At 49.2% G+C, this 24715-nt stretch overlaps 11 protein-coding genes across 11 annotated transcripts; 7 read left to right on the top strand and 4 right to left on the bottom strand.

Annotated features, from left to right (window-relative positions):
- Window positions 1–1317: 1317 nt before the first annotated feature.
- ASPSYDRAFT_46872 (uncharacterized protein) lies at window positions 1318–1896 on the top strand. Its single transcript, XM_040847331.1, has 2 exons — window positions 1318–1639; window positions 1694–1896. Exon 1 carries the CDS (start codon window positions 1392–1394, stop codon window positions 1611–1613), a length of 222 nt encoding a protein of 73 aa, XP_040701487.1. The 5' UTR covers window positions 1318–1391; the 3' UTR covers window positions 1614–1639; window positions 1694–1896.
- A 2393-nt stretch (window positions 1897–4289) lies between these two features.
- ASPSYDRAFT_46869 (elongation factor 1-alpha) lies at window positions 4290–6080 on the bottom strand. Its single transcript, XM_040847330.1, has 4 exons — window positions 5894–6080; window positions 5742–5812; window positions 5485–5682; window positions 4290–5430 (listed from the first exon to the last, which is right to left on the bottom strand). The coding sequence occupies exons 1-4, from the start codon at window positions 5896–5898 to the stop codon at window positions 4322–4324; spliced, it is 1383 nt and encodes a 460-aa protein (XP_040701486.1). The 5' UTR covers window positions 5899–6080; the 3' UTR covers window positions 4290–4321.
- Window positions 6081–6097: 17 nt separating this feature from the next.
- On the top strand, window positions 6098–6637 carry ASPSYDRAFT_46867 (uncharacterized protein). Its single transcript, XM_040847329.1, has one exon. The coding sequence runs from the start codon at window positions 6111–6113 to the stop codon at window positions 6531–6533; it is 423 nt and encodes a 140-aa protein (XP_040701485.1). The 5' UTR covers window positions 6098–6110; the 3' UTR covers window positions 6534–6637.
- A 121-nt stretch (window positions 6638–6758) lies between these two features.
- ASPSYDRAFT_46864 (DNA-directed RNA polymerase III core subunit RPC11) lies at window positions 6759–7845 on the bottom strand. The gene is made up of 4 exons (XM_040847328.1): window positions 7687–7845; window positions 7423–7632; window positions 7239–7333; window positions 6759–7178 (listed from the first exon to the last, which is right to left on the bottom strand). The coding sequence occupies exons 1-4, from the start codon at window positions 7697–7699 to the stop codon at window positions 7143–7145; spliced, it is 354 nt and encodes a 117-aa protein (XP_040701484.1). The 5' UTR covers window positions 7700–7845; the 3' UTR covers window positions 6759–7142.
- Window positions 7846–8363: 518 nt separating this feature from the next.
- ASPSYDRAFT_59141 (ankyrin repeat-containing protein ANK1) lies at window positions 8364–9018 on the top strand (the record flags this gene model as incomplete). Its single annotated transcript, XM_040849646.1, has 3 exons — window positions 8364–8375; window positions 8436–8613; window positions 8693–9018. 3 exons carry the CDS (start codon window positions 8364–8366, stop codon window positions 9016–9018), a joined length of 516 nt encoding a protein of 171 aa, XP_040701483.1.
- A 390-nt stretch (window positions 9019–9408) lies between these two features.
- Window positions 9409–10566, bottom strand: ASPSYDRAFT_154678 (MAGE domain-containing protein; the record flags this gene model as incomplete). The annotated part of the gene is made up of 3 exons (XM_040842389.1): window positions 9409–10028; window positions 10097–10481; window positions 10540–10566. The coding sequence occupies 3 exons, from the start codon at window positions 10564–10566 to the stop codon at window positions 9409–9411; spliced, it is 1032 nt and encodes a 343-aa protein (XP_040701482.1).
- Window positions 10567–11065: 499 nt separating this feature from the next.
- ASPSYDRAFT_154337 (putative pathogenesis associated protein Cap20) lies at window positions 11066–11706 on the bottom strand (the record flags this gene model as incomplete). Its single annotated transcript, XM_040842360.1, has 2 exons — window positions 11066–11554; window positions 11632–11706. The coding sequence occupies 2 exons, from the start codon at window positions 11704–11706 to the stop codon at window positions 11066–11068; spliced, it is 564 nt and encodes a 187-aa protein (XP_040701481.1).
- Window positions 11707–16006: 4300 nt separating this feature from the next.
- On the top strand, window positions 16007–19537 carry ASPSYDRAFT_32812 (uncharacterized protein; the record flags this gene model as incomplete). The annotated part of the gene is made up of 9 exons (XM_040845021.1): window positions 16007–16277; window positions 16546–16757; window positions 16794–17012; window positions 17054–17127; window positions 17294–17692; window positions 17782–18081; window positions 18115–18550; window positions 18705–19242; window positions 19281–19537. 9 exons carry the CDS (start codon window positions 16007–16009, stop codon window positions 19535–19537), a joined length of 2706 nt encoding a protein of 901 aa, XP_040701480.1.
- An 811-nt stretch (window positions 19538–20348) lies between these two features.
- ASPSYDRAFT_32811 (uncharacterized protein) lies at window positions 20349–21097 on the top strand (the record flags this gene model as incomplete). The annotated part of the gene is made up of 3 exons (XM_040845020.1): window positions 20349–20540; window positions 20598–20854; window positions 20971–21097. The coding sequence occupies 3 exons, from the start codon at window positions 20349–20351 to the stop codon at window positions 21095–21097; spliced, it is 576 nt and encodes a 191-aa protein (XP_040701479.1).
- A 654-nt stretch (window positions 21098–21751) lies between these two features.
- ASPSYDRAFT_1071303 (uncharacterized protein) lies at window positions 21752–22601 on the top strand. The gene is made up of 2 exons (XM_040839874.1): window positions 21752–21985; window positions 22039–22601. The coding sequence occupies exons 1-2, from the start codon at window positions 21864–21866 to the stop codon at window positions 22448–22450; spliced, it is 534 nt and encodes a 177-aa protein (XP_040701478.1). The 5' UTR covers window positions 21752–21863; the 3' UTR covers window positions 22451–22601.
- Window positions 22602–23430: 829 nt separating this feature from the next.
- ASPSYDRAFT_120436 (uncharacterized protein) lies at window positions 23431–23661 on the top strand (the record flags this gene model as incomplete). The annotated part of the gene is made up of 1 exon (XM_040840407.1): window positions 23431–23661. A coding segment is annotated over one exon (231 nt), but the record flags the coding sequence as incomplete, so codon positions are not given.
- Window positions 23662–24715: the final 1054 nt, after the last annotated feature.

Genomic DNA, 24715 nt, shown 5'->3' with positions numbered 1-24715 from the left:
CGTGGTGGATTCATCAACCTCACGGTTAATATGCTGCTGGATTGCCTTTAAAGAAGCGAGGCATTAGAAACGAAACTGCTGATATGAATGATTGTTAGGTGATTATGGGACATCCGGGGCCAACAACCAGTGTTTTACAGTCCTAGTCCTAGTCTGGGTACAGTCAGATTTTAGAGTGGGGAATATTGCAGTGTTGAATGACAGTCACGGTCACCGATCTCGCAGCCTTGTATGCACATTTTCAGGATAGGAACTTGAGAGCAAATACAGCGCTTGGTTCGCTATTTAAAAGCTTCAATATTGCTGTCTCCGGTAACCATGGCCGTAGAGGGGACAAGGTGTTCCCAGTGCTGCGCTCCAACCGGCGCACGATGTTCGATGACTGGGAGCAAAGGAAGATATCTATTCGCTGCTTTTGCTTTTGATTCACGCGCGGGCGCTATGGTGATAAGTCTCGTTTTTGGTAAATTATTTGCAAATCATATAGTATGTGATGGCCAAAGATTTCAGGTCCGATTCGGCAGAAGGCCGGGACGGGGGTTGCGCCAGTTCGATACGCCTACCACGAGCATTCAGTCAGCACGCGTATTTAAAAGCCAAGTGGGCTTGCTGACGGGCCGTGAAAAGTGGCCATGGTCGATTGGAGCAATACCGCTGCGGCTAAAAGATGACACCAACACGGGTCTCTCCGAAAAACCAGATAAATTCCATGGCTCAGGCTGTCAGTCCGCAAGAACTGTCGCTATCCGAATAGATCCCAAAGTCTGGCTTAGACTAGGGGCGAAGAATGATGCTAACTCGAGGCTGGCGTTGTGGATTTGCGGCTGAAGTCCCACTAGCTACTGACTTGTAAAGGTGAAACAAGTCGAGGCCGTCTCCAGCAATTCCTCACCGTTTTCGAGTCTAAACACATACAGAGGGGGTTAACCTTGGGCCTCAACTCGCTGCAGAATCTCAACGATCCGTTCCAATCAAATGTGCTGTGCTGCCTAACGCCTAACGCCTAAACGGGCGCGGGAGGTGTGAAGCCCGAGGGCTTGAAGGTTTAGAAGGCAAGGCTTGTCTCACCACATTATGAGTGGCTGCTGCAACTGCAGCCACCACTCAGCCCATCTCCTCATGGACTAGGAAGCTTGGAGTACAGAAGAAATAGATCAATCCGGGTATGGTCCCGGCCTTGGTCTGGAGACACAGACCTTACGATTCAGCCATTGAGCGCTGAACGCTACCCAAGCGCAAGGCTCAGCTGAATACCACAGAAGGAGAGGAGCTGGAAGCAAAAGCTATATAAGGATGCCCCTTCCCACGCAAAATGGTTAGAATAAGAACACAGTTGTATCAATCCGTTCCAATTTCATCCCAGGCCGTCCCATCCAAAGCCGCTCATCACCATGAAGCTCTTCAGCATCATCCCCGTCCTCGCCTCTCTCCCTGCCCTCTCCGGAGCCTACGCCTCAATTGGTGGCCAGTGTTCCGGTAACTCATATGACTGCGCAGACACATACCACAGCATCGCCGTCTGCAACGGCGCGACCTGGCAGCTTGCTGCCACTTGCGGCGACAAATACTGCATCTGGCCGGCTGGTGAGCTGTCGCCTCGCTGTGAGCCTTAGATACTTATAGGGGGCTCGTGATTGAAGTATGTTTGTGTCGTTCTTTCAAGGTCAATGGTTCCTAACTTTTGCTCTGGTAGGCGAGCAGTTCGTATGCCATTCTTAGCCTTGCTAAGAATGGATCCAACGGTTCTTGTTTCGCCGGACTGAAGAAAGACTATTTTTGAGAGGGGTGCATCATGGTATGAAATGTCAGCATTGGTGTATATAAAATATCAATATTGAAATAATTATATACCAATCAATATTTCGCTCTTCCCTCTTCTATATACTATACTTAGCGGGCAGGCAATTCTCATGCAAATACTCGAGTTTTTGGGAGTCCCTCAAGGGCTATTACTATAGCAAATCCTCTTATGAGTACAGGGTGCTGTCCGCTGAGAAGTTTCGAACTTCAATGGCTCTTGTCATAGTAGGTCTTCCTACGTGGTCATAATGATACCCACAAAACCACGGTCGCTACAAATCTGCTACCCATGCCGTCTGGGATTGGAACACCGGGTTATAAAAATATATTGGTCATGTTTACATGCTGCTTTCAGCTGACAGCGTTAAGCAATTCCCTGACTGTCGACTCCCCACTACGGTGAAGGGCATCGCACGTACAATTTCAGAACACAATTCGCTCGATTATCAACCACCTATCGAAATAATAACTGCATCATAGTTGGGATACTCAGCTCAGTATGGTAGCTGATCTACCCGGCTGACTATGGTCAGAGTCAATATCTTCAAATGGTCTTGCCCTTTTTACTTTTCCCGCTTGACTTGCCTATTTTTCCCTTGCTCGCTTCAGTCTTTACCTTTACCTACGTAACTGACAAGGCTTTCCTACATAGGCAAGACCCACGAGGCCACCTTCTCACAGAATTTCGCGAGATATGCAAATATCAAAAAAGCGCCTAATAGGGAACAACCTTTACTGAAACGCGCCTTGAACAGTCCCGCGGAAGACAAAGTTGTGTTTCTGGGCGGATAAGAGCCTTCACCAAACAGTATATGGGGATTCTCGCAAGGTCTTTTCGTGGCGCGGGGCCTGCAGCCATTTCTGTCTACTCGAAGGCGTCCGTGGTTTTGAAAAATATAGCTATCAAGGGCCAACGCTTGATTTACGCAATGTTTAAGTACATGAAGTTGGTCACGGACGAAGCGGATGAAGCTGCCACGACGCTCGTTGATGGCTCCAGCGAACCGACTGTCGCCACGTCAGTAACTTCGCCGGCAGAAGTTGTTCATAGTAACGACGACGACGACTATGAACAAACTCTATTTGAAGATGCGCTGCTAATTAGGCACAACAGCAACGATGAAGATGGCCCTACGGCCGATGATAAATCTTCGATGAAGGTTCGTAGCCGGAATGTTGTTGGTCAATCCGACGACCTCTGCGGTATCGGTGGACTCCAGGCCATCGAAGACGGCAACGAAGTCGAAAATTCCGATGATTCCAATGAGATCGAAGACTCCGACGACCCCTGTGATATTGAGACCTCCATACCATTAGAGATCCTGACGAAATCGAAGATTTCGATGATCTCGACGACATCGAAATTCCCGACGACATTGATCAAATTGAGATTGCGGCGCTACTTCAAACACAGCCGAAGTCGTTTACTGGTATCGAGGATCCAGCCATCACCGAAAGGCGACTCAGGGCCAAACAGAAACACGCTACGTACGTCAGATGGATAGATAAAATGACAAGGGAACAGAAGGATGCTCTTCGCCAGTACAGGAGAGTGACCAGCCGAGACTGGCGAGAAAGACATACCGAGCGTATCAAGTCTGACGAATACCGGGCCAAGATGCGAGCGTATGTCGACGAGCATCGCAAGAAAAATCCAGGCAGGCGCAAAATAGTGGAAAAGGCTTGTTGGGACCGGAAGACTGAAGAGGAAAAGCAACAAGCAAGAGACAAGAAGAAGATAACCAACAAGCGGTATCGTGATACGCATAGGAAGACGTCGGACAAACCTGAGAAAGCCAGAACTCTCATAGAGCAGGCCAGAATGTTGGCCGACAGAAAGAAGCCAGGGTGATGTTGCGGCTCTCAAAGTCCTGACCAAAAAGCCCAATCGTGAAATCGCCATAACGTTGGTCAAGACCCAGTATTGTCGGAAGAAATTCTCCTGATCACCGCTGTTCATCCTGAAAGCAGTCCATATTTTTCTCTAGTAACGGCAGTGGTTCTCTGATGATTTCTTGATGTTCTTTGGCTCTGGCACTGGGTGCCCGGTTGGTTTATTTGAGCGGCCGTTTCCCTTGTCACTGGCTGCGCATTTGTTACGCCAGCCCTACAGGCGATTCGAAACTGGCGGTGATGAAGAAGAAGAAGAAGAAGAAGAAGAAGAAGAAGAAGCTGGTATCCAGAGGTGACAACTGGACGACCATAATTACAGCAGTTAATTCGGCATTGGACCACGGACCATAACACCGAATGGCAAATTGATACTACATTCTCCACAGCTTAGATCATAGATAAAATTATTACGAGGAACAATGGGATAAGTCGGAAGATAAGAAACAGTGATAAAAAACGGGGAGATAGCCCGAGGCGCTCCAAATTGCTTGGGAATCCTACAAATGAACGAAATTTTACACGAAGATGATTAAACTTAGAAGTCTAGTTCCATTTGAATCGTTAAGCTTTTTGTCATCAATAGACCATTACACATTGACTGGCCATATCCGGTTGGCTGATTCGACATCTATTTCTTGCCAGCCTTCTGGGCAGCCTTGGTAACCTTACCAGTTCCACCAGTGGACTTCTCAACACCCTTGACAACACCGACAGCAACGGTCTGGCGCATGTCACGGACGGCGAAACGACCGAGAGGGGGGTAGTCGGTGAAAGACTCGACACACATGGGCTTGGAGGGAATCATCTTGACGATAGCAGCGTCACCAGACTTGATGAACTTGGGGCTGGATTCGACAGACTTTCCGGTACGGCGGTCAATCTTCTCCTGGAGCTCAGCGAACTTGCAAGCAATGTGAGCGGTGTGGCAGTCGAGGACGGGAGCGTAACCAGCGCCGACCTGACCGGGGTGGTTGAGGACGATGACCTGAGCGGTGAAAGAGGCAGCACCGGCAGGGGGGTCGTTCTTGGAGTCACCAGCGACGTTACCACGGCGGACTTCCTTGACGGAAACGTTCTTCACGTTGAAACCAACGTTGTCACCGGGAACACCCTCCTTGAGCTGCTGGTGGTGCATCTCAACGGACTTGACTTCAGTGGTGACGTTGGCGGGAGCGAAGGTGACGACCATACCGGGGGAGATGGTACCGGTCTCGACACGGCCGACGGGAACAGTTCCAATACCGGAGATCTTGTAGACATCCTGAAGAGGAAGACGGAGGGGCTTGTTGGAGGGACGGACGGGAGGCTCGATGGCGTCGATGGCCTCGAGGATGGTCTTACCGGTGACCTTGCCAGACTTGGTCTCCTTCTCCCAACCCTTGTACCAGGGGCAGTTGGTGGAGGGCTCAAGCATGTTGTCACCGTTGAAACCGGAGATGGGGACGAAGGGAACGGCCTTGGGGTTGTAGCCGACCTTCTTGATGAAACCGGAGGTTTCCTTGACGATTTCGTTGTAACGAGCCTCAGCCCAGCCAGCAGTGTCCATCTTGTTGAGGGCAACGATGAGCTGACGGACACCGAGGGTGAAAGAGAGCAGAGCGTGCTCACGGGTCTGGCCATCCTTGGAGATACCAGCCTCGAATTCACCAGTACCGGAAGCAATGATGAGGATAGCGCAGTCGGCCTGGGAGGTACCAGTGATCATGTTCTTGATGAAGTCACGGTGACCGGGGGCGTCTGTAGTTCATGTTAGATGTATGTTTCGAACGCAAGAGGTGAAGGGCAACATACCAATGACGGTGACCTCATACTTAGGGGTCTGGAACTTCCAGAGAGCGATATCGATGGTGATACCACGCTCACGCTCGGACTTGAGCTTGTCAAGAACCCAAGCGTACTTGAAGGAACCCTTACCGAGTTCGGCGGCTTCCTTCTCGAACTTCTCAATGGTACGCTGGTCAATACCACCGCACTTGTAGATCAAGTGACCTGGCAGAGAATGTAAGCCCTTGGGTCAAGGCCGGTCGAATAGGCAGTGGGCGGCTTACCAGTAGTGGTGGACTTGCCGGAATCGACGTGGCCGATAACGACGATGTTGATGTGAGTCTTGTCTTCCTTACTGTTAATGGGAAAACCAGATTAGCGAAGTTGCTCGACAAGGCGACGATGTGATGATGGAAGACGAGTTTGTGCAACTTACCCCATTTTGAAGGTTGTGTGAAGTGTGTTTAAAAGATAGGAGGATGCTCAGATACTACGGCTAATTAATGCGTAGAGGTGCTGAGCAGAGAAGTTAGCAAGGAGGATGGAAGAAGAAAGGAGAGAAGAGGCGAGGGAGGGGAAGATATACGTACTGAAGCGGACAAGCAAAAGAAGGGAGAGGAAAATTTTGTGGGAGGGGGAGGGGAAATCCTTTTATGGAGGGGCAAGCGAGGACGACGACTAAGCGGGCGGGCTCAAACCCTTGGCTGGTCGCCTTTGTCATTGGACATGGAGGGGTAATCTGCCCCACTACCGCTGCAAATTCTTCTCGCTCCTTTGGGCTCTGTTGCTCCCAGACCGGCCGGCAAGACAGCCCAGCGACACTGATTTTCTTGGTTCTACTCCACTCCCTCCCTAAATTTCATGGTCTAGCGGAAGAAAAAAATTTGTTTTGCTCGTTCTCTACTTGCTGTTGCCTCTCGGTGGGTTCTCGGACTGAAAAGCTGGGCATCAACGCAGTGGTGGTGCGATGGCGGCTTTATCTTTCTGTCGAGCACAACCCCGCGGCTGTCCAAGTTGCCGCCTTTCTATTCGTCCGCGAGCAAACTACGATGGAGCGGCCGAGTGGCGCTGCTTGAATCCACTGCGTCAAGGAGATCAGCGTACGCAGCAGGTAGCTGGTAGCTAGATAGACCGCAACACTGATGTTTTATTAACACAAAAATTTTGATATGAACGTGCGAAAATTTTTCTTGTTCTTGTGCCCCTCCTGCGTTGCCTAGGAGCCCAGGTGGGATGTGCGCGTCGTCTGCCCCTCATTTAGCCGCCTTTTTGCTTTTTCCCGAGTTTTACCCAGTTGGGAGCCCGCGAGCACGTCCGCAAAATGCTTGACTCAACAAAGTAAAAAAAAGTCTATAATCCGAGCCATCCATTCTGAGCTAGACGATATCAACCTACCACGGAAACATGATTTTCATGCATCCTTTAAAAACTTGGACTACTCTCGTATGAACTCTGTAGATGCTATTCAAGTCGACTAGGCATAATTGTGTTAACTCCAATAGTGAGGGGTATCTCTCCGTGACGCGCACTCTTGAAGAAAGGCGCTAGAACAGCATATAAAAACACCAAACATCAACCGTTTCGTATCCCATGTTCGCCTCGCTTGAATATCGAACGCAATGCATAGCTCAATTAAAATAAAGACAAATGACGCATCTAAATAGCGATCGGTGCAACGCGCCTGCTCAGTTCTCTCTCCACCGAGCACCACATGTAGTACACTATCGACCCCGTCAGTACACGAAGCAGCATGCAAGGTATCCGTCCAGACAGGCACCCACCTTCAAAAATGTAGTCATCGGTTCGTCTGCACTTCGAATCTGCAGTTGGAAGAAGTACGCACGGTCGCCGTCGCAGCCTTCCGCGGGGCATTGTGCTGCAAGACATCGANATCAGCATCCATCCCTCCCATTGCAGCGCCAGAACACAAAAGAAAGAAGAGAATTTTTTTCCCCCTGGACTTACTGGCCATCCTATCCGCGTTTTCAAATTCGGCCTTGCCTCCAAACACTGCCTCCACCTCTTTTTGCTTCATTGGCGTCTTTTCAAACCAGGACTGCTCGAGGACGTATTGGTAGGGGCAGGTACGGCATTCGAACCGGTTGACACCTAGGGGATATTTTGGCGTCGCATCCGCGCGTGATATTGTCAACGCATTGCTGCAGTTGGGGCAGACTAGGGAGCATCTTTGTCAGTGAGGCTCATCAAGCTCAATGCGGGGTTGTCTACATGTCAAAGGCATCTTAAACCGTAGGATCAACGGCTGGGTAAATGCTCAAGGATAGTTGCTGAATTTTCAAGTAATCTTCGCTGCTGCAGTCTCGACAAAGCACAAATGACGCCGCCAGCAATGTCCTGTACGCCGCAAGGGTGAGAAGCCTTATCGCGGGCGGCGGAGAGAAAATTATATACACCGCCCTATCGAGTGACCACTGAGCACTGGCCTCCCGCCGTTGGTGCCTTAGGCATTAATTCTTATTTATAGACCTGCCGGTCATTTAATGCTTGCCGATTGGACTCGGAGGTCAAGCGGAATGGACAATAGATATTCCGGGAAACTGTTCCGCCGCGGTGCAGGTTGGGCGGCATGCCAGCGGGGCAACCAAACAATAAGGAGGCCTACAATTAGATGATCTCCAACGCTGATTGAACTTCAACAACAACCATATAGGTATGTTCGCCCCTCACTACTGCTGTTCAAATGGCTTTCAAGCTATACAGTTTTCCCAAACTCCTGTGTTTCTTCCGTTGTCTCAATACCACTCCCTTACCGACCATGTCCTAAAGCAATAACAGGCCATCCCGAACCCGGCGACTCTTTAACTCTATCCGATATCATACACTCTCGCCTACTCTTCGGCCGCTTGTTTCCGATTCGCAACCCAAGGATTTACCCGTGAGCAACCATGTCAGACGAGGTACACCGCCAGACCGCTATACTACCACAACAGCAACCTAGTTAACTAACTCAAACCCAGGGCGCTTCTCCCCGCGAGCTCATTGTCGAAGCCTGTCGCCGCGACCAACCCCACCTCATAGAACAAGTCCTCGACTCATTCGATGGGAAGTCAAATGAAGAGGTAGCCGAAATTTTCAACGGCGTCACAGACGCAATGGGCAACTACGCTCTCCACATCTGCGCGCAATACGGAAGCTGTATGCTGAATTTTATATCCTTTTGCTCCATCTTCCTTTCGGAACCCGTAGGCTAACCGGGATCGCTTTCACGCTGCAGATGACACGATGGACGGCCTCTTCGACATCCAATTCTTCGAATGTGACCCCCTCACCCGGCTAGACAATGACACTCCGCTGCACGTGGCAGTCCGGTACGCAAACGAGAAAGACGCCGAGCTAGGCACGGCAATGATCAAGATGATGTGTGATGCAGGATGTGACCCGAGAGTAAGGAATAAGCATGGCCAAAAGCCGGCGGAGCTGGTCTACAATAACCAGGAAATCAAGACGACTTTACAGCAGGCTGAATATGTGCTTGCGGAGGGGTTGAGGAACGAGGATATCGCTGATGGAAGTGAGGGAAGTGCCAGCGACAGTGAGTAGAAGGCTTGGATCAAAGACTTTTAAGTTTTGTGTTTTGCTGTTTTTATAGATATGCATATACGTATGACTTATGATTGGAGCTGGTTTATTTTTCTATTCTTTCGGTCCATTGGTAAATTTGGCGAGCTTTGCTCATTTTCTGAAAACATAGCAAGCGGTAGATATATATATTGGTTCTGGTAGCATTATCGAAGTCAACCTACAATATATATCCGTATACTATAGCGGCATGTATATATATTTAAGCAGTAGCAACAATACGGCAAGGAACATCAGCGACTTTTGTGTGCTGGAGGAGTTATCCCAATGCATTGAAGCGAGCGTGTATGAAACCCAATTGGTATCAAAGAAATCGCAAGCTAAGCTAACATGAAAAAATTGAAGCCTACATTAATCACTATCCTCCTCGCCAGAATCAGAATCAGACTCAGCATTCCGCTGTCGCCGTTGCGTCGATCTTCCCTCTCCTGCATCCTCCTCCCGTTTTCGCGTATTCGTATCATCCACCTTCCTCATCCCCAGACTCCTCCCCAATCGGAACTCGAAATCCGCCATCTTTTCCCGTTCCGCAGGACTAACATCATCATCTTCGGCTAAATCCTGCCGTCCATAGACCTCTCTCACGAGCCCAGCTACACCCCTCGTTCCAACCTCGACCTTGCCCCGCGGTCCAACCATGTACTCAATGATCTCATCACCACCGTCCATTTCCCGATTCCGGAGTAAATACCCTTCCTTGCAGAGCCGTTGCAGAAATCGGTCCGTTCTGTCGATAGGCGTGTACGTTTCGGCGTTTACGCGGCTGAGGTATCGATCGAGTTTCTGCTCCTGGAGCGAGCCCCCGTTTAACAGGATTAAACCGATGATAAACGTATACAACCCCGTGTAAGCACTCTCCATCGGTCCCCGTGTCGGTTGTAGAATGTCCTGCTTCCGGTATTTGGACGGCAGCGTACTCGTAAGAATCCACGATTTATTCGTTGATGACGGCCTTTCGACTTTCTGCGCAGCTGTTCCAATTGTGTTAGCCTCATATCATATATTTTGCAAACTCGCAACGGGAAGCTGAAATACTCACCCCTCCGCTGCTGAATAGTAACCTTTTCCTTCCCCGGCAATTCAGCCAACTGCATCCCAAACGTATCCGCCAGAACCCTCTGCGCTTCCGCAAAAACAACCTTGAACTGCCGCGACCCCTGCTCGCCGAGGACTTTATTGCTGATATCGACTCTCCGGATCGGCTGGCGCGAGTATTCACTCGAGAGTGCGAGTCGCACAAGTTTCTTCACCATCACGTCTGTGCTACTAGTTTCGCGAAAACCCGTCCCATCACCGCTGTCATACTCGCTATCATCAGGGGACGTCGGTTTCGTACGGACGTGGCGATCCGCGTGGCTGTTTGATTGGCTTGGGTGTTCTTGGGATGAGCCGGCTTCTTCGTCGCTGGATTGGGGTTCAGGAACCTGGGCGCGTAATTTGGTTAGAATTTTGGATTGATAAGGGAGAATACAGGGAACAAACCGCACGCCGTTTGCGAATTAGGGGCATATTCGCAGTTTCAGAGTGCTAACTGGTGATGTCAAACGTGGTTATGATATAGTGTAGAATAGTATCTGTCGTGGAGATTGCGGACGCGTCTGACGCGATAAGAACTGAGGTGGGTCAATCTATCCTAATCAAGTAATCACATGCTTTTGTGCGAGTATCACATGTCAGCCCTACAGAAAAGAAAAGAAAAGAAAACAATTGTCCAAAAAGATTTTCTAAGTATCTTGGATCAGTCATGAATATCACTTGCATTTTGGATGGCTGTTAGCTAAGCAAACCGGCATAGAGCCATTCACGGGTTCATCAGACCAAGCTGGGACAGGGACAAAGAAAGTGAGAAATTGACTGAGGTGTAATGCATATCCAACCACAGCTTGCAAAGGAGAAAAAGCGAACAAGAGAGTGGACAATGAAACATCCCGGGTAGCAAAGGAATGGAAAAACGCTAGAAACCAGAGTCTAGAAAACACAACCACAAGCCAATTATAGAAGCATAAGTTTAGTTTTGGATCTGCTCGTTCACCAGGTCTTTAACCTGGGCCTTCTTCTGCTGGAGCAGGGAGCTGACAAAACCCAACGACTCCTGAGACAGGACAAGGCTGGTGGTAATGACAGCCTTGCCGCTTGCCACTATTCCGTCTCCGCCGCATTTTTTATACTCGTCACTATAAGTGCTAAAGAGATGACCCTTCGCATCTCCAACAAGTCGCACTGGGAAAAGAACAGTGTCATAGACGGTATTCTTGAGCGTTCCGGTGTCCTCCTTTATAAAAGGGAAGGTCGCATCTACCCTCTGCAAGCCCTTGTCACCTATGGAGTCTGCTCGAGTGACATATGGCGCAACGTATCCGTAGGGTTTCGACAGGTATGTGAGGTAGGGTTTGGCAATGCCGTAGCCTTGGTCGGCGAGCTCCAATGACTTAGCGCCGTATTTGTTTCCTTTATAGAAGGTGATCGAGTCCGAGACGACGGGGTAGGAGGTCAGATGCTTCGCGTCCAGCATGTTAGTAAACGCCGCACAGCATGGAAATAGGATTAGGCGGGCGATGAGTAGACACGACTTACCTCCAGAAACTGGGACTGAGCCCGCTCACCGTTGACTGCGTTTTCGCCCATTGTGCTGTTTTCAAAATGAGGCATAGGCTTCTTATCAGAGTCAGCAAAGCTTGTGCTGATAAGAGGCAAGGGAGTCGACAAATAAGGCGGATAGGTGGCGTATATTAAGGAGAAGGATGGGAGAGTAAGTAGTTGGGGGATTTCGTACCTTGAGGGAAACTTAAGACAACGGCAAAGACTTTGGGCTGATGGGAAGGAAAGATGCTACCTAAGAGTGAGTGTAGCGAGGAGTGGTCTACGGATCCGGTGAAGGCAGACGAGGGTGAACCACAGGTGAGGACAGGTCGAGCAAAGTCAAAAAAGAGGATTTCCGGCGACAGATAACTAATAGCTGCAATTGACGGAAATGATTGATATCTTACGAGCGCAACCCGGGCTGATTGCCATCGTATGCTTGAAGCTGGTGTTGGCGCTGTTGGCGGCATGTGATTGCGGGTCGCCAGTTCTGTCGCAGGCTGCAAGCACGTTTTCGCCTGCATCCCCTCCACCTCACTTGTCACCATCATCACCTTACCAAGGCCAAGGAAACAGGGAGCCGCCCGTAGCTAATTCGTTTCATTTATCTTCCGGGCGGGTACCATGCATGCATCTAAATCGACCAGGGGGCGCTATGATCATGGCGGAATCGCTGGATGAAATAGCGATGGCAATTCGGGACTTAACACAACATTCCTGCCGTCATTATCATATGGAATGTCCCTTTTGATGCGCGATTGCGAGATTATCTGGGTGGCAATGGATGCGCTATGGCAAATGGGTTCCCGACATGACAGGCTGGAGGGAAAGTCCATCGGAACTTTGCTGCGGGATTGAGTTTGGAATCGACTTGCTGACTTTGTTGGATAATGGACAGTGGAAAGTTACTCCCGGAGCCCGTCAAAGTCCTCGATAGCTTTGACACTAAATTAGCTCTAGGTCTAGAGCATTGAATACGTCTGCATGTGATTACGGGTCTACCGGACGTACCAGACGTTTCCGAATCTTGGTTGGATCTTCGCCATCCATCATATCATCCATGAGCTCAGTGAAACAATAACGGGGTGGGGAAGGGCTCGGAACATCCATTATGATCCTTTTTTTTTTGGCGACCCAGTGTGAAACCGGTGCCGATGGTTTTACTATCGGGCATCCGCTCCTTTCCTATTCGAGGGTTGATGCTATCGCCCGTTCTTGACCTGCGACCGGCAGCCAAGACAGCAGCAAAGAACGAACCGACAGCCCGAAGTAACATTCTAGGCCCAGGGCATGGCTCTTCCGGTTCTCGGATTATCATTAATATAAATATCCTCAGTTGATCTCCCGTGTGCTGGTGCGCCTGGGCCTCCTTCTAGTTACGACTTGCATTATTCGAAACGCCACCCTCTGCTCGCTTCCTAGGCGTTTGTTGTCTAAGTACAATCCCCCTGCTGGCCCGAGCGTTTCCTGATAGCCAACGGCTGGCGTCGTTAAGACCACACTCGATGTCCTCGCTGTCGACGATCGAGATTTTCGAAGGCCTTAGCTCAAGAGGGTTTTTGATTGCGACTACACGCAGTGTACTTTTGTCACCCCAACCCAATACCTCCGTCTGATGTATATGACTCCCAGCCTCCAGGGAATGCACAGCGTAGATCTCCCACGTTCATGCCTGATCCTCCAGGGAACCGCATGCAGTATACTCTACTCTCCTGCCACATACTTCCGCTTATCTTGCCGCGTGGGGTCTAGATTCATTATAATGCTTCATAGTTTTGGACGCGCTGAAAGTAGATCTCCGGAGAAGGGCCGCTATGATGCAAAGTACGAGGCCCGAGCATTTACAGGGATAAAGCGTTGATGTGATAACCGTTGGAGAACGACTTGCTAAAATACAAAGCTACGCGGCCAGTTCTGAGAAGTTAGTGTTGGCGGACCCTCCCCGCACCTCTGTTGCTGATGTGTACAGAACCCCATGAATCATTCCAGCGTAAACGAGCAACTACAATCAACTGGAACTGAGCTACGCGATACTTCCAATGTATAACTTATTTTCCCTTCCGCGGACATCCTGGGCGATTCCACACAGCACGCGATAATAAACCGGCAGCTTTACCCTTGTAGATAACCTTGGAACCATAACGCCACCGGCTTTACCCAGAACTCACGCCATTCGCCCTAGTTCCAATCCTGGTATCTCCATCTCGTATTCTCTCAATGAACTGGAGACAGTTGAGGTGAAATACGTCAAGAGAATTCGATACCATTGTATCATCTGTTCATCTGCTGTCCCGACGGAAACGCTAATTTTAAATTTCAACTGTCTCATTCACATCACTCGCAACCAATAATTCATACCAGGTAAATCGTTCTCTTAACCTCGAACTGTTTGGTATTCAATTATTAATGCTCCGTGCCCAATAGTCAATCTCAGCAGTCTGTCGATTGTCACAGTAATCATTTTCAACCTCCTATAGTTCGTGGGTATTTTTGAAGGAGCGGGAAGAAAGTCGTCATGAACGGTTCTTCATAGAAGATCCATATTGAAGGCCTTCACTGATAAATGATTGCTTTTTGACGGATGTTTGTCCTTGATGAAGAGTTCTAGTAAACAGGTGGAACATCACGAAGTCCGTCGCTCCTCTTCCAACCGAGATTTCACAGGTTGTTCAAGAGACAGTGTATCGATCCATGGCCGGCGGCATTCTCAGTCGTATTAGATATAGGAACTTGACGATGGTTAATCTCTAGATCTCAAGACTAATAGATATTCAGGAAATGGGTACTTCGCGAGTATCTGGCGCCTTTCTACCCTGAACACTCCCCTATTTCTTTTTTCTTTTTCTTGTTTGATAATCTACTTACGGACTAAGCATCCACTGTCTCAGGTAAATCAAAGGTCACGATGTGACCATGTTCCCGTATCCTCATCTTCAACATCGTCCAAATACGCCTCATTGGCCAGTACCTCTTCCATCACTGTAGCGGTATTGACAAGTTCGGCCGCCGCAGCATCAAATGATGCAGCCATTGTCATGGGTCGGCGTATGCAGCGGGCTGAGAAACCAGCAAAACGAGCCTTCACTGGGGCGTACACAGTATCGCCTTGTTCTTCTTCTTCCTCCTGGTTGGTTGGTGTATCTGAATTACTTTCGTTGTAACGAGGACGTGAAACTGAAGCAGCCATTAGCTAACTTCATGGTATGTTTTAGGATGCACTTACAACGATTAGAGCAGCGAGCGCCCTTCGAGAAATGGAAATTGGCACAACTGCTTCCGAATAGACCTGGAAAGACAACATATGTCGTATACGGCCCAAAGCCTCCAACACAATGATCTCGAATTTCGTCTACTGATGCCCCAATACCCATTACTTGAGCCATCGCTGGCCCCCAATTCCCTTTTCATGTCGCACACTTTGATCTATGGCTTGTGATGGTCACATTGTTGCTTAGGATGATGTCGGGCTGCATAGGGTGGCTCGCTAATTCAAGCATAATGTCACCCAGTGCATTGCCCGTCATTCAACTAGAATCGGAATTAAATTAATGGTTATGTACTGACCCTTTTAATGTACTATTAATATACCATTTACTCTAATTATATTTCACTGTAGGTTAATCCATAGTGAAGGACTTCAGTTAAACCAGGATCTAAACCACGCTTGAGCCTGTATCAATCGCGCATTCAACCACCTGATTTGCCACTCATTGATGGGGCACAAAAGGGCCCAAGTGCCAACCAAACATAAACCGGGAATTGCTGTCTGAGTTCACCGGAGAGCCCCGTCTGGACTTCATGTAAGTTGATGGTAAACAACCTCTTGTACAACTTCGTGATGATGGCCTGCAATGAATCAAACACTCCCTCCCAGCCATCAAGATTCTAGGGACCCGGAGGAACATAAATAGAGGCCATTCCCCCTCCATTCTCTCTCCTCTTTTCTCTTCTCTCTCATCCCCAAAGCTTCTGCTTGTCCTGAAGGGGGCGGGTCGGAGGGGGTGGCTGGTGGGGGCTGCCTCCCACTTCGGTGGTCTTTTTCATTCTTCTCATCTTTTGCATTCTTCTCATCTTTATCATACTCCATGGTCATTCAGTCTTTCGTCCCGATCATCCTTTCATCTGCATACCCACCCTTCTTCTGCATCATCGGTCATGGTCTTAACCGTCTCTGAGTTCCCATGTTAGTATATCCCACTTGCTGTCTCTCGATGCGATGTACTGATATGCCCTAAGTGATCCGTACAACTTCCAGTATTCCTATTCTCTTCCTGTCTTCCGGTCTTCCTGTCTTCTGTGTTTTATTCATCCACGAGTAAGTGCTCACTACATCAAAATAATCTTTTGTCTGACAGTGTTATAACTAACAATGCCCCGACCTCAGAAATGGCTATCTCCTCCAGTCGCCATCGCCTTCGTCATCTCACAAGACCAAGTCCTTGTCCTCGCCAGGTCCAATATTCCGGAGAGTGCCGGAGTTGAATACTGGGCGCCTCGCGAAGGGACAGAGCTGAAGCTAAGCTATCACGCCCCTGGCACAAAGTCCACCAGAGATACTGCCTGCACGCCAAACATTTGCGGCCTGCCATACTCCGGCGTCACTCTTTTCGACCTTCCCTGCGCCCGCTGTACTATCTCAAGTACGCAGTGGATGTCGGAGAAAGGCCGAGATACCTCTTCGCAAAAGCTTTGATCGAGATATCGCGCAACGGTGCCTAGCGGCAGGTCAGCGCTATAAACCGCCGATGTACCGAGCCGCATCTCACGCGTTTCTCGCAGTACCTGCTCAACCAAAACGTTGAAGCGCGGGGCCTCGTGAACCCCCTCGCACCCTTGCAACCCGACGAAGCCGAGGCCCACAATGTTATTAAGGAAACATTGTCTATCCAGGAATGCTCTCAATCACAGGCCAAGTGCATCGAGAGCATGAACAGCCTTCTCGGCCTTTTCCTCCTTATATCGGCTATCTTGGCACTGGCAAGACGTCCACAATCGTTGCCATGGCGTCAACATACGTGACTTGCGGCGGCCACGTCCTATTTACTGCACCCTCTCACGATGCTGCGGACGCCATCTGCGAGGCCAATGAAAAATTGAACGCCGTCGCCAAGACCAATAATGTCAGCTAAATACGCGTCTACCGACAAGTTTCGGAGACCAATGCATTACGCGGACATGGAAAAGTCTACAAAGAGTTTCGCGAACAAGAGTACGCCAAAGCTGCCGGAATCAAGTCTGCTGTGGCCAACGTGGTGAGGTGGTCTCTGCCAAATGTTCTTGGCAGGGTCGTGAGCCTTTTTGCAAACGACCCCGTCCCAACTCCAGAAGAAGTCGCCGAGCCAGCTGTCAAGGAGGAGCTGTTATCGCCGCTCATGGTACAGATGGCAATGCTAATAACTTCTTGGGGAAATGGCAGGATGTTGACCTTGGTGTCAATATCACTGAGACTTGTACTCCACAAATTGGCGTCTCCTCTTACTTGGGGGTCAAGTAAGTCCCTACTGGCACAGTTACCCCCCATTTTTGAGCATCGTTTTCTAATGTATAACTCATTAGACACGCGGTCAAGTATAATATTACTGGTTCAACACGATCTATCCAAAAGAATTCCCACCTCTATATTACTGAGGAGATACTGGCTAGCATGGAATTAAAGGGAGGTTGTTCCTGAAGGGCAGCAACCAGGTGAAAACAATCACTGTTCCATGCATACTTTTCAGACATCACACCAATTGACTGAGCGTGTAAACGCCGAGCTTGGTCAGAGCGCGATGACAGTTCCCGACATTCTTTACGATCATCACCCAGACCCCGAAGCGTTACTTAGTAACGGCGAAATATGGCGATTGGATATTTCGCTACATCACAATGATTACCATTCTTCAAATTCGTTTAATAGTCGTGTTTACGGCGATGGTTCAGTGACTCTCCAGCCCATCCGCGACTACCTCAACCAGAGAACTGTGATTCACTTATTTGTCATCGCAGACGACTTGGGTTCCTCCATTCAGCAAGCGATGCAAGGTGACAGAGAAAACGATCCATATGATTCCAGGTAATTATGCCCGTAATGGGGGGATGACAGCGATCTGGGATGCATCTCCGGATGAACACAGGCCGAACAGGTTGGAACCCAACCCATAGCCATCGCCATTTCATCCAGTCTGGTGATTACCCTGCCCCCGAAGCTTGGCCTACCGTGTTGTACAACACGCGTACGAGCTTTAACCACTGGAGTGACTACGTCACAGTCAACGGGTTTGGACTAATATGTGAGCATGAACATCATTGCGAGTCCGTTCGTGCCCTGGAAGACAAAGTGCACCAGTTGCGACTAATCACCCTCCCACGGGCCGGCAATCGCAGATATTTTGGGTTCATTAATGCCAAAGACGCCGAGAACAAGGACCATGAGCTTTATCCGGGAGACAAGCTCCAGGTAGTGTTCGGTTAAAACCTTGACGACTTGAACCCCAGCCTTAACTGGGGAGCAACGGTCCTCGATCCACTGCGTATTACACTCGCGGGATCAACTACCATGATGCTTAAACGCCGCTGGGACAGCGAAGCAAGGAGCTGGCGACTCCTTGAACCCGAACTTGAGCCCGTCGATGTTGAGGCTGTCCCTGATTTTCTCAATGCATCGAACGCCATCGCCGCGGCCGAAACACGCAATGTCAAAATCAAAAATTTGGACTCTGGCCTCCCCTTTAGGAGAAGCATAGGTGCGCTTCGAGCCATGACTGATGAAGAGAACCCCAACGGAGAGCTGCTTGTTTGTAAGAACCCGTTGTCCCTGCCTTTTATCGACCTGTATGAAGGCATCCACGAAATTGAAGCCTACGAAGAGACCTTCTCTTTCAACAACGAGCAAACCGCGGCATTCCACTCATTACGCCAACTACCTAGTGGGGTATGCCTTATCCATGTTCCCTTACCCCGGCAGATCACGATGGGGTCTCTCGGTACTTGAGCCACTCGTCTGTCACCGCATAGCTCATTCAGATGAATGAAAACAAGTTATGATCCTGAGACCGTCAAATGCGGTTGCAGATCATCTGGCACAGTCGATGAACAGTCTTCCTCAGCAAAAATACCCAAAGTATGATCTGATTGTGACTCGATGTCATGCGATCAGTACAGAGGAAGAGTTCGTCACCAACCGTGCTGGTGGATCAAGAGCCCGCGACCCCGATGATCGCACACCTGTGTTTGCCGCCGATGCTGGAATGGACGGCACTCTCGACTTGATGATGACGGCCAGTGTGATTCCGAGAAGCCACGCCAGAAAAACCATCATTCCATCCAGAACCTCAGACAAGAGACCGAAGCTGATTGAGCTCAGCATGGCGTACCAAGTGTTGGAGGGCTCTGGAATAATTGAGGCGCCTTTCTCGAACCGTGAAGGACACAACCAATCCGTGTCTCAGTTTCGCTCCTACGTACGAGGAGATGAGTTTAGCGAAACAGAGATGAACGATATCCGCAAGAATGAGGGCATTGCGCAATGCCACTCTCGCCTTGTCGGACGCTATCATGTGCAAACTGTGAATGGCATGATTGTCAAACAAACCACCGCCTTTCTCGACATTGAATACGGCTACAGTCAGTTATACCACCACTCATTTGCACTGCTTTCACAGCAAGCGCAACTTCCATCCGTGAGAACGTCAACGCCACAGCTACCTTCGTGGATGAAGCAGCCCGGCTCACTGAGACCGAGTTGTGGCCAGTACTCGGCGGCTGGTATACACCCAAGACTCTGACACTAGTTGGAGATCATTATCAATTGCGCCAGTTGGCTTTCTCGAAGGGAAACGATGATCCTTTTACTGGATCTTTGAGGATGGCCCTCTTCACAAGTGCAACTGGGCGGATTTATTTCCACCATGCTCCTTGAACAGAGGCATATGGTTGGGGATATTTGTGACTTGGTGAGCCAGGCCTTTTACAATGGGCAACTTCGCACTGCAGCTCACCTCGATCCATATGTCACGAACCTAAGGTCGACGCTACGGGCATATAAAAGCCGCGCCGAGAATTTCCTGAAGCCAAGCATGTGCTATTTATTGACAATCCGGATTGCGAAGATTCCAGGGACGGTCGAGGGCGGTCTCTTGTGAATCCATCAAACTGCGTTCTGACATATGCCTTGTTGAATAGCTTTATTGTTCAACACAATATTCCTGCCAACGACATCACAATCCTCACCCCATATAGAGGGCAGCGGCACCTTTATATCAGTTTCCGGAAAACCTATCGAGAATTTCAGGATGTGAGAATTGAAACAACTGATAGTTTTCAAGGCTGTGAATCTTGAATAATCATTCTAGATACCACAGCGGAGAAGAACTTGTTATTTGTTGCCGATGCCAACAGGCTATGTGTTGCCTTGAGAAGGGCGCGCGCAGGAACATTCGTTCTTGGGCCGGGGGTAAAGTACATGAAGTACATGCCCAGAGGCGTAAATGAAACGACAGAAAGGAAAACCCATACGATGCATGGTATTCACAGCATCCCAAGGTCCGTTTCCTTCCAGTGGGCGAATACCCAAAAGCAGAAAAACGCCCACTCGTTGAGAGGACTACGAAGACCAGTTTACGTCTTGGAGTGATTATATCACTGTTTTTGGATATGCTACGATCTCTGAGCAGGAAGTGCACAAGAGGTTGGTCACGGCACTAGAACACCAGGACTTACCATTGGTCACGATGACCATCCCACATGCCGACAATAAACGCTTTTTTGGGTTTATTATGCCAGCTGTACGGGATGATTCAGGATTTCCATCTATTGAGCTGTATGCAGGGGATCGGCTATTTGTCAACTTCTACTATGGACAGCGAACAGAAGAAGATGCGAGACACAATTGGGCTGTCGAGGTTTTGGCACCAAAACCCATCGTATCCGCTGGCTATGTTCCTATGATGTTGATGACGCCTTACGATAAGGAGACTTAGACCCACCAGGAACTCAAACCCGAACTCGTTCCTCTTGATTGTTTCGGTTTCCCGGGTCTCATCGAGGCTACGAATACAATCAAAGCTACACCGCCTCGCATGGTCCGGATCCAGATGATCGACAATCGACCTTTCAAATATTTTGTCAATGCGCTTCGTGAAATGACTCCTCCGCTCGGTACTAACAAGTACAAGGAAGTTGTTCTGTCAAATGACATTGCTTTTTTGGGTATAGTCGATATGTATGAAGGCATATCGTAAGAGATAGTGGATCAAGCGAGCGGATTGGCACAGTTTAATACCGAGGAATGCCAAGTGCTCGAACATGTACAGACTCTCCATGCTGGGGTAGGACTTATTCAATGTCCGCTAGGAACAGAGAAAACCTGATTGTTGGCTCGTCTTATGCTGCCCATCGTCGAGTTTCTCCGCAATCCCATGCAAAAACGACGGCAAGTCATGCTCGTCTGGGCCGACCAATCATCGATGGATACTACTAAGTTTTGTTACAAGCCGGATCGGATCAGTTACGGTAGCTTTTCCGGGCAGAGGCCCGTTTTTAGACTGACTGATTGGTAGTCAAACTTAGAAGCAGACCACCGTTTTTCTAATGAATATGAATCCAAAATACTCATTCTTCTTCCAAAAGGTGCGAAAAGGGAAGGATATCCTCAACCGGCATATTTCAGTCCATTTGCTCAGGGTCCACCTGAAGAACTTCAGTATCGGGACGATTGTACGAGGCCTCCATTGCCAAAAGCAAGTCCTTGTCCTCGCCAGGTTCAATATTCCGAAGAGTGCTGGAGTTGAATACTAGACGCCTCGTGAAGGAAAAAAGCTTAAGCTAAGCTATTATATTCCTGGCACAAAGCCCACGCGAGATAATGTCTACACGGCAATCTGCATGCTGAATATTTACAACCTGCCATACTCCAGAGTCACTCTTTTCTACTTTCCCCGCGCGTACCCGCTGTACTATTTCAAGCCGGGTACATTGATGCGGACGAAGGCTTTGTACCCCAGACCATCCCGTTGAACTCATACTTGCACACACTGCTCGACCTGTAATCAATTTGCTTGACCAGATAGATCCTTCTACATTGAACAACTTTAATTATGATATAGGGGTTTACCTGAAGCTTATATATAAGACATCACAATGCGCCACACACTTACTGTCGGGCGATGGTAGCCGGCCAATAGGGCTAGGGCATTGTCGTCACCAGACGGCGCCATACACACGGATGAGCCGCTCACCTCTGATAGATGAATCTACAAGAGTTCGCCCGCCGAGGTTTACCCCATTTGGTTTATGTTGGCTTAGCTACAAGTCCGACGAGAGGACTCAAAGTACGCCGGACCAATCATGAGCACCCAGCAGAAAAGCAGTAAGTGTAACTACCAATATAAAGTATTCAATATACGAATTATTATATTACAGGCGCCAGCCTTTCTATATCGCCCTGGCATTTGACGACAATGTCGATCGTACCGTGAGATTTGCGACCCTATTTCGATATTCTACACGTTCCACGGATGACGAAGAGATCCTTTCATATCGTGATATCAACCTCCTAGCAGAAGCACTATTTTCGTCGATTCTTGGGGCCTATACAGCCTCTCACCAGCTCGAGTTAGTTCAGTCATGCATATACGGTGACCCAACCGAAGTCCTGTCCTGGTATGGGGCATGCGGCCACCTTCGTTTAGTCGAGCCACCTCTACAGAAAATGTCAAATTTTATTCAGCAACACCAACAATCTAGTTTCATATCTGCTGGTAGGAAATTTCGGCCCAATTATGAAGATGCTTCACCCGGGCTGGGGTACCCGCAAGCTTATCAACAACCCTAACATCGAAACTGACGAAACCGACGTCAACTCTAATGTCGACCACGACATTCCCATCAGCTGGCCAGAAAGCTACTGCTACGCAGCCTATTTGAAGAGTAGGATGCCTATTCATGCACTCAAATCAAAAAGAACACCTTTTGAAGCTCTACATGACCAAAAACCATATCTGTCACAACTCCGACCATGGGGAGCACAAGCCTTTTTTTACCATAACCGAGGAAGCAAAACAATTTTTGTCACGGAGGCGAAGTTCGTTCTTGGGCCATGGGTAAAGTACATGAAGTACATGCCCCGACGCGCAAATGACACAGCAGTTCCGGTACCGCCAGTGCTTTGTATCTTGGCTGAACAAGCGAACCTACACAGGCCAGCTCACGTCTCACCCGTCAACAAGGAGCATCAGAACAAATGTCAACTACGCCAAGGCAGTCAAAGCAGTTCTCGGAATCAGCCAGCCTTCTACCAGTCTTGACCTCAGTAATATCATTGTGAGCGTTGATGGTTCGACCTGCAAGATCGAGCCGGGAACGATGTCCAGATTCAACGACCATCACAGGAAGTTCATAGTTGATCTCCTTGTCGAAAATTACAGGCGGCACGGTGACAAAGGCAGCCAGATAAAAGTCGTGGTGCTCTACATGGCTCAGGGCTTGTCGAGTGAACCAACGAAGCGTGTTGTGGTTGAGGGAATTTTTTGCCCGCACCGATATCAGTACTCTCACCTATTTGTTTATATCTTCCTCGCCTGGCCCTCAGCTTCCTCCATATTCCTTCACATCTCAGCTCTCTCTATCCTGCCTTGTATCCTCGCGAATCTCCCTGACCTGCTGTGCTCCAGTCCGCACTCGTCACTATCGTTCTCCCATCCTTGTTTTTTTGGCAAACATTTCCACTCGTCACAACTTTGAAGATGGCTAAGGGCATGCCTTCTCCCCATAAAAACAAATCGGCCGTGTCTATTAACAACCCCTCGCATGGCTCAGGTTGTCCGCATAAGACAAGCCCTCTACAAGGCCGGCCGTGACGGACTTCTCCCAGCATCCGACCTCCTAATTGTTGTGACCATCGACTCTATGCAAGGGAAAGAGTCCAATTCTATCATATTTGACTGGCTTGTTTCGCAGCCAGACTTAAACAAAGGCATCGGCTTTACTGTCAATGATAACCGCGGCAACGTTGCAATGACACGCATGCGTGAAGCAATGATGATCTCCTACCAGAAGCAGTGGGCAGCGGTGCAAAGAGCCAAGGAGAACCAATGCATTACACGCACTACGGAGATCGCGTTGAGGCCAAGGCTCCTTATCCTTCTGAGCTTGGGCGATTCAGTGTTGACAGGTCAATACTGCTATTCGTCGACAGTAAGTGCCCATCTCTTATTCCCTTCTAGGTGCCAAAAACTATTGTTATGACAGACCCTCTGCCACCTTCCGAACTCCCTTCCATCCAAGACAAGAACGACGCATGGACTCCCGAAGACGCGGTCGACGAAGCCGAAGTTACCCTGGCGGAAATGTACCCGACATTCGCAATTAGACTGCGAATGACTCTGGACAAACTCATGAAATTGCCCAAACATGAGCGTTGGGATCAGTTCTTCCAAGGCCATGCTGATCAGGATGAGCTCCCGGAGCTCCTGCTCGCCCACACGGCTCATCTAGTGATAGAGTTACTCGTCGGGCCGATCAATCATGTCGCAGATCACCTCGCAGCATCCATGGAACCCGCTATCAACCAATCGTATTCCGATGTTACCAGATGCCATTCACTGGCTAGCGAAGAAGCCAAGGTATTCTACGAGGGTTCTCGATCTAGGACAAAGCCAGACACTGCTCGTCCCCAGTCATAAATCCCGAGGGACAAAATGACACTTCACTACTGGAGTCAATGGCAACAGCTGGATTCATTGTTCGGCAACATCCATCTACTACAGCAATACCATCCGGTGTAAATGATACTCGGTTTCGGTTAGTCAGGCAAAGTCTCGCCTATCGGATGTTGCAACTACCTGGTACCGAAGCTTGCCCATGGTCAGATAAAAAGATCTGGGATGAGTTTGTACGTCAAGTATCTTGATGATGATCCGTTTAGCAGCGATGACATGGCTAAACTGCGTTCTCATATTCGAGAGCTGCGGGATGCTGCTATTGAGAGATCAGATGTCCTTGTCTGCACTCCATTTGTAGCTGGGACACTAGAACGCCTTACCAGATGTAATCATTGTGGACGAAGCAGCTCGATTGACAGAACCTGAAATCCGGCCAC

The sequence above is a fragment of the Aspergillus sydowii genome, assembly GCF_001890705.1.
Source record: "Aspergillus sydowii CBS 593.65 unplaced genomic scaffold ASPSYscaffold_7, whole genome shotgun sequence".
Taxonomy (NCBI): domain Eukaryota; kingdom Fungi; phylum Ascomycota; class Eurotiomycetes; order Eurotiales; family Aspergillaceae; genus Aspergillus; species Aspergillus sydowii.
The sequence above is the reverse complement of the archived record's forward strand: the minus strand, read 5'-3'. Positions and strand labels throughout refer to the sequence as shown.

Coding starts and splice junctions, on each gene's coding strand:
- ASPSYDRAFT_46867 (XM_040847329.1), top strand. CDS start 6,111: ATGGAGGGGCAAGCGAGGACGACGACTAAGCGGGCGGGCTCAAACCCT.
- ASPSYDRAFT_46872 (XM_040847331.1), top strand. CDS start 1,392: ATGAAGCTCTTCAGCATCATCCCCGTCCTCGCCTCTCTCCCTGCCCTC.
- ASPSYDRAFT_46869 (XM_040847330.1), bottom strand. Junction 5,683..5,741: donor CGGCAAGTCCACCACTACTG/GTAAGCCGCCCA, acceptor ATTCTCTGCCAG/GTCACTTGATCTACAAGTGC. Junction 5,431..5,484: donor GTATGAGGTCACCGTCATTG/GTATGTTGCCCT, acceptor CATGAACTACAG/ACGCCCCCGGTCACCGTGAC.
- ASPSYDRAFT_1071303 (XM_040839874.1), top strand. CDS start 21,864: ATGAATCTACAAGAGTTCGCCCGCCGAGGTTTACCCCATTTGGTTTAT. Junction 21,986..22,038: donor GAGCACCCAGCAGAAAAGCA/GTAAGTGTAACT, acceptor ATTATATTACAG/GCGCCAGCCTTTCTATATCG.
- ASPSYDRAFT_46864 (XM_040847328.1), bottom strand. Junction 7,334..7,422: donor AAACGCGGATAGGATGGCCA/GTAAGTCCAGGG, acceptor GATGTCTTGCAG/CACAATGCCCCGCGGAAGGC. Junction 7,179..7,238: donor CGATGACTACATTTTTGAAG/GTGGGTGCCTGT, acceptor CGGGGTCGATAG/TGTACTACATGTGGTGCTCG.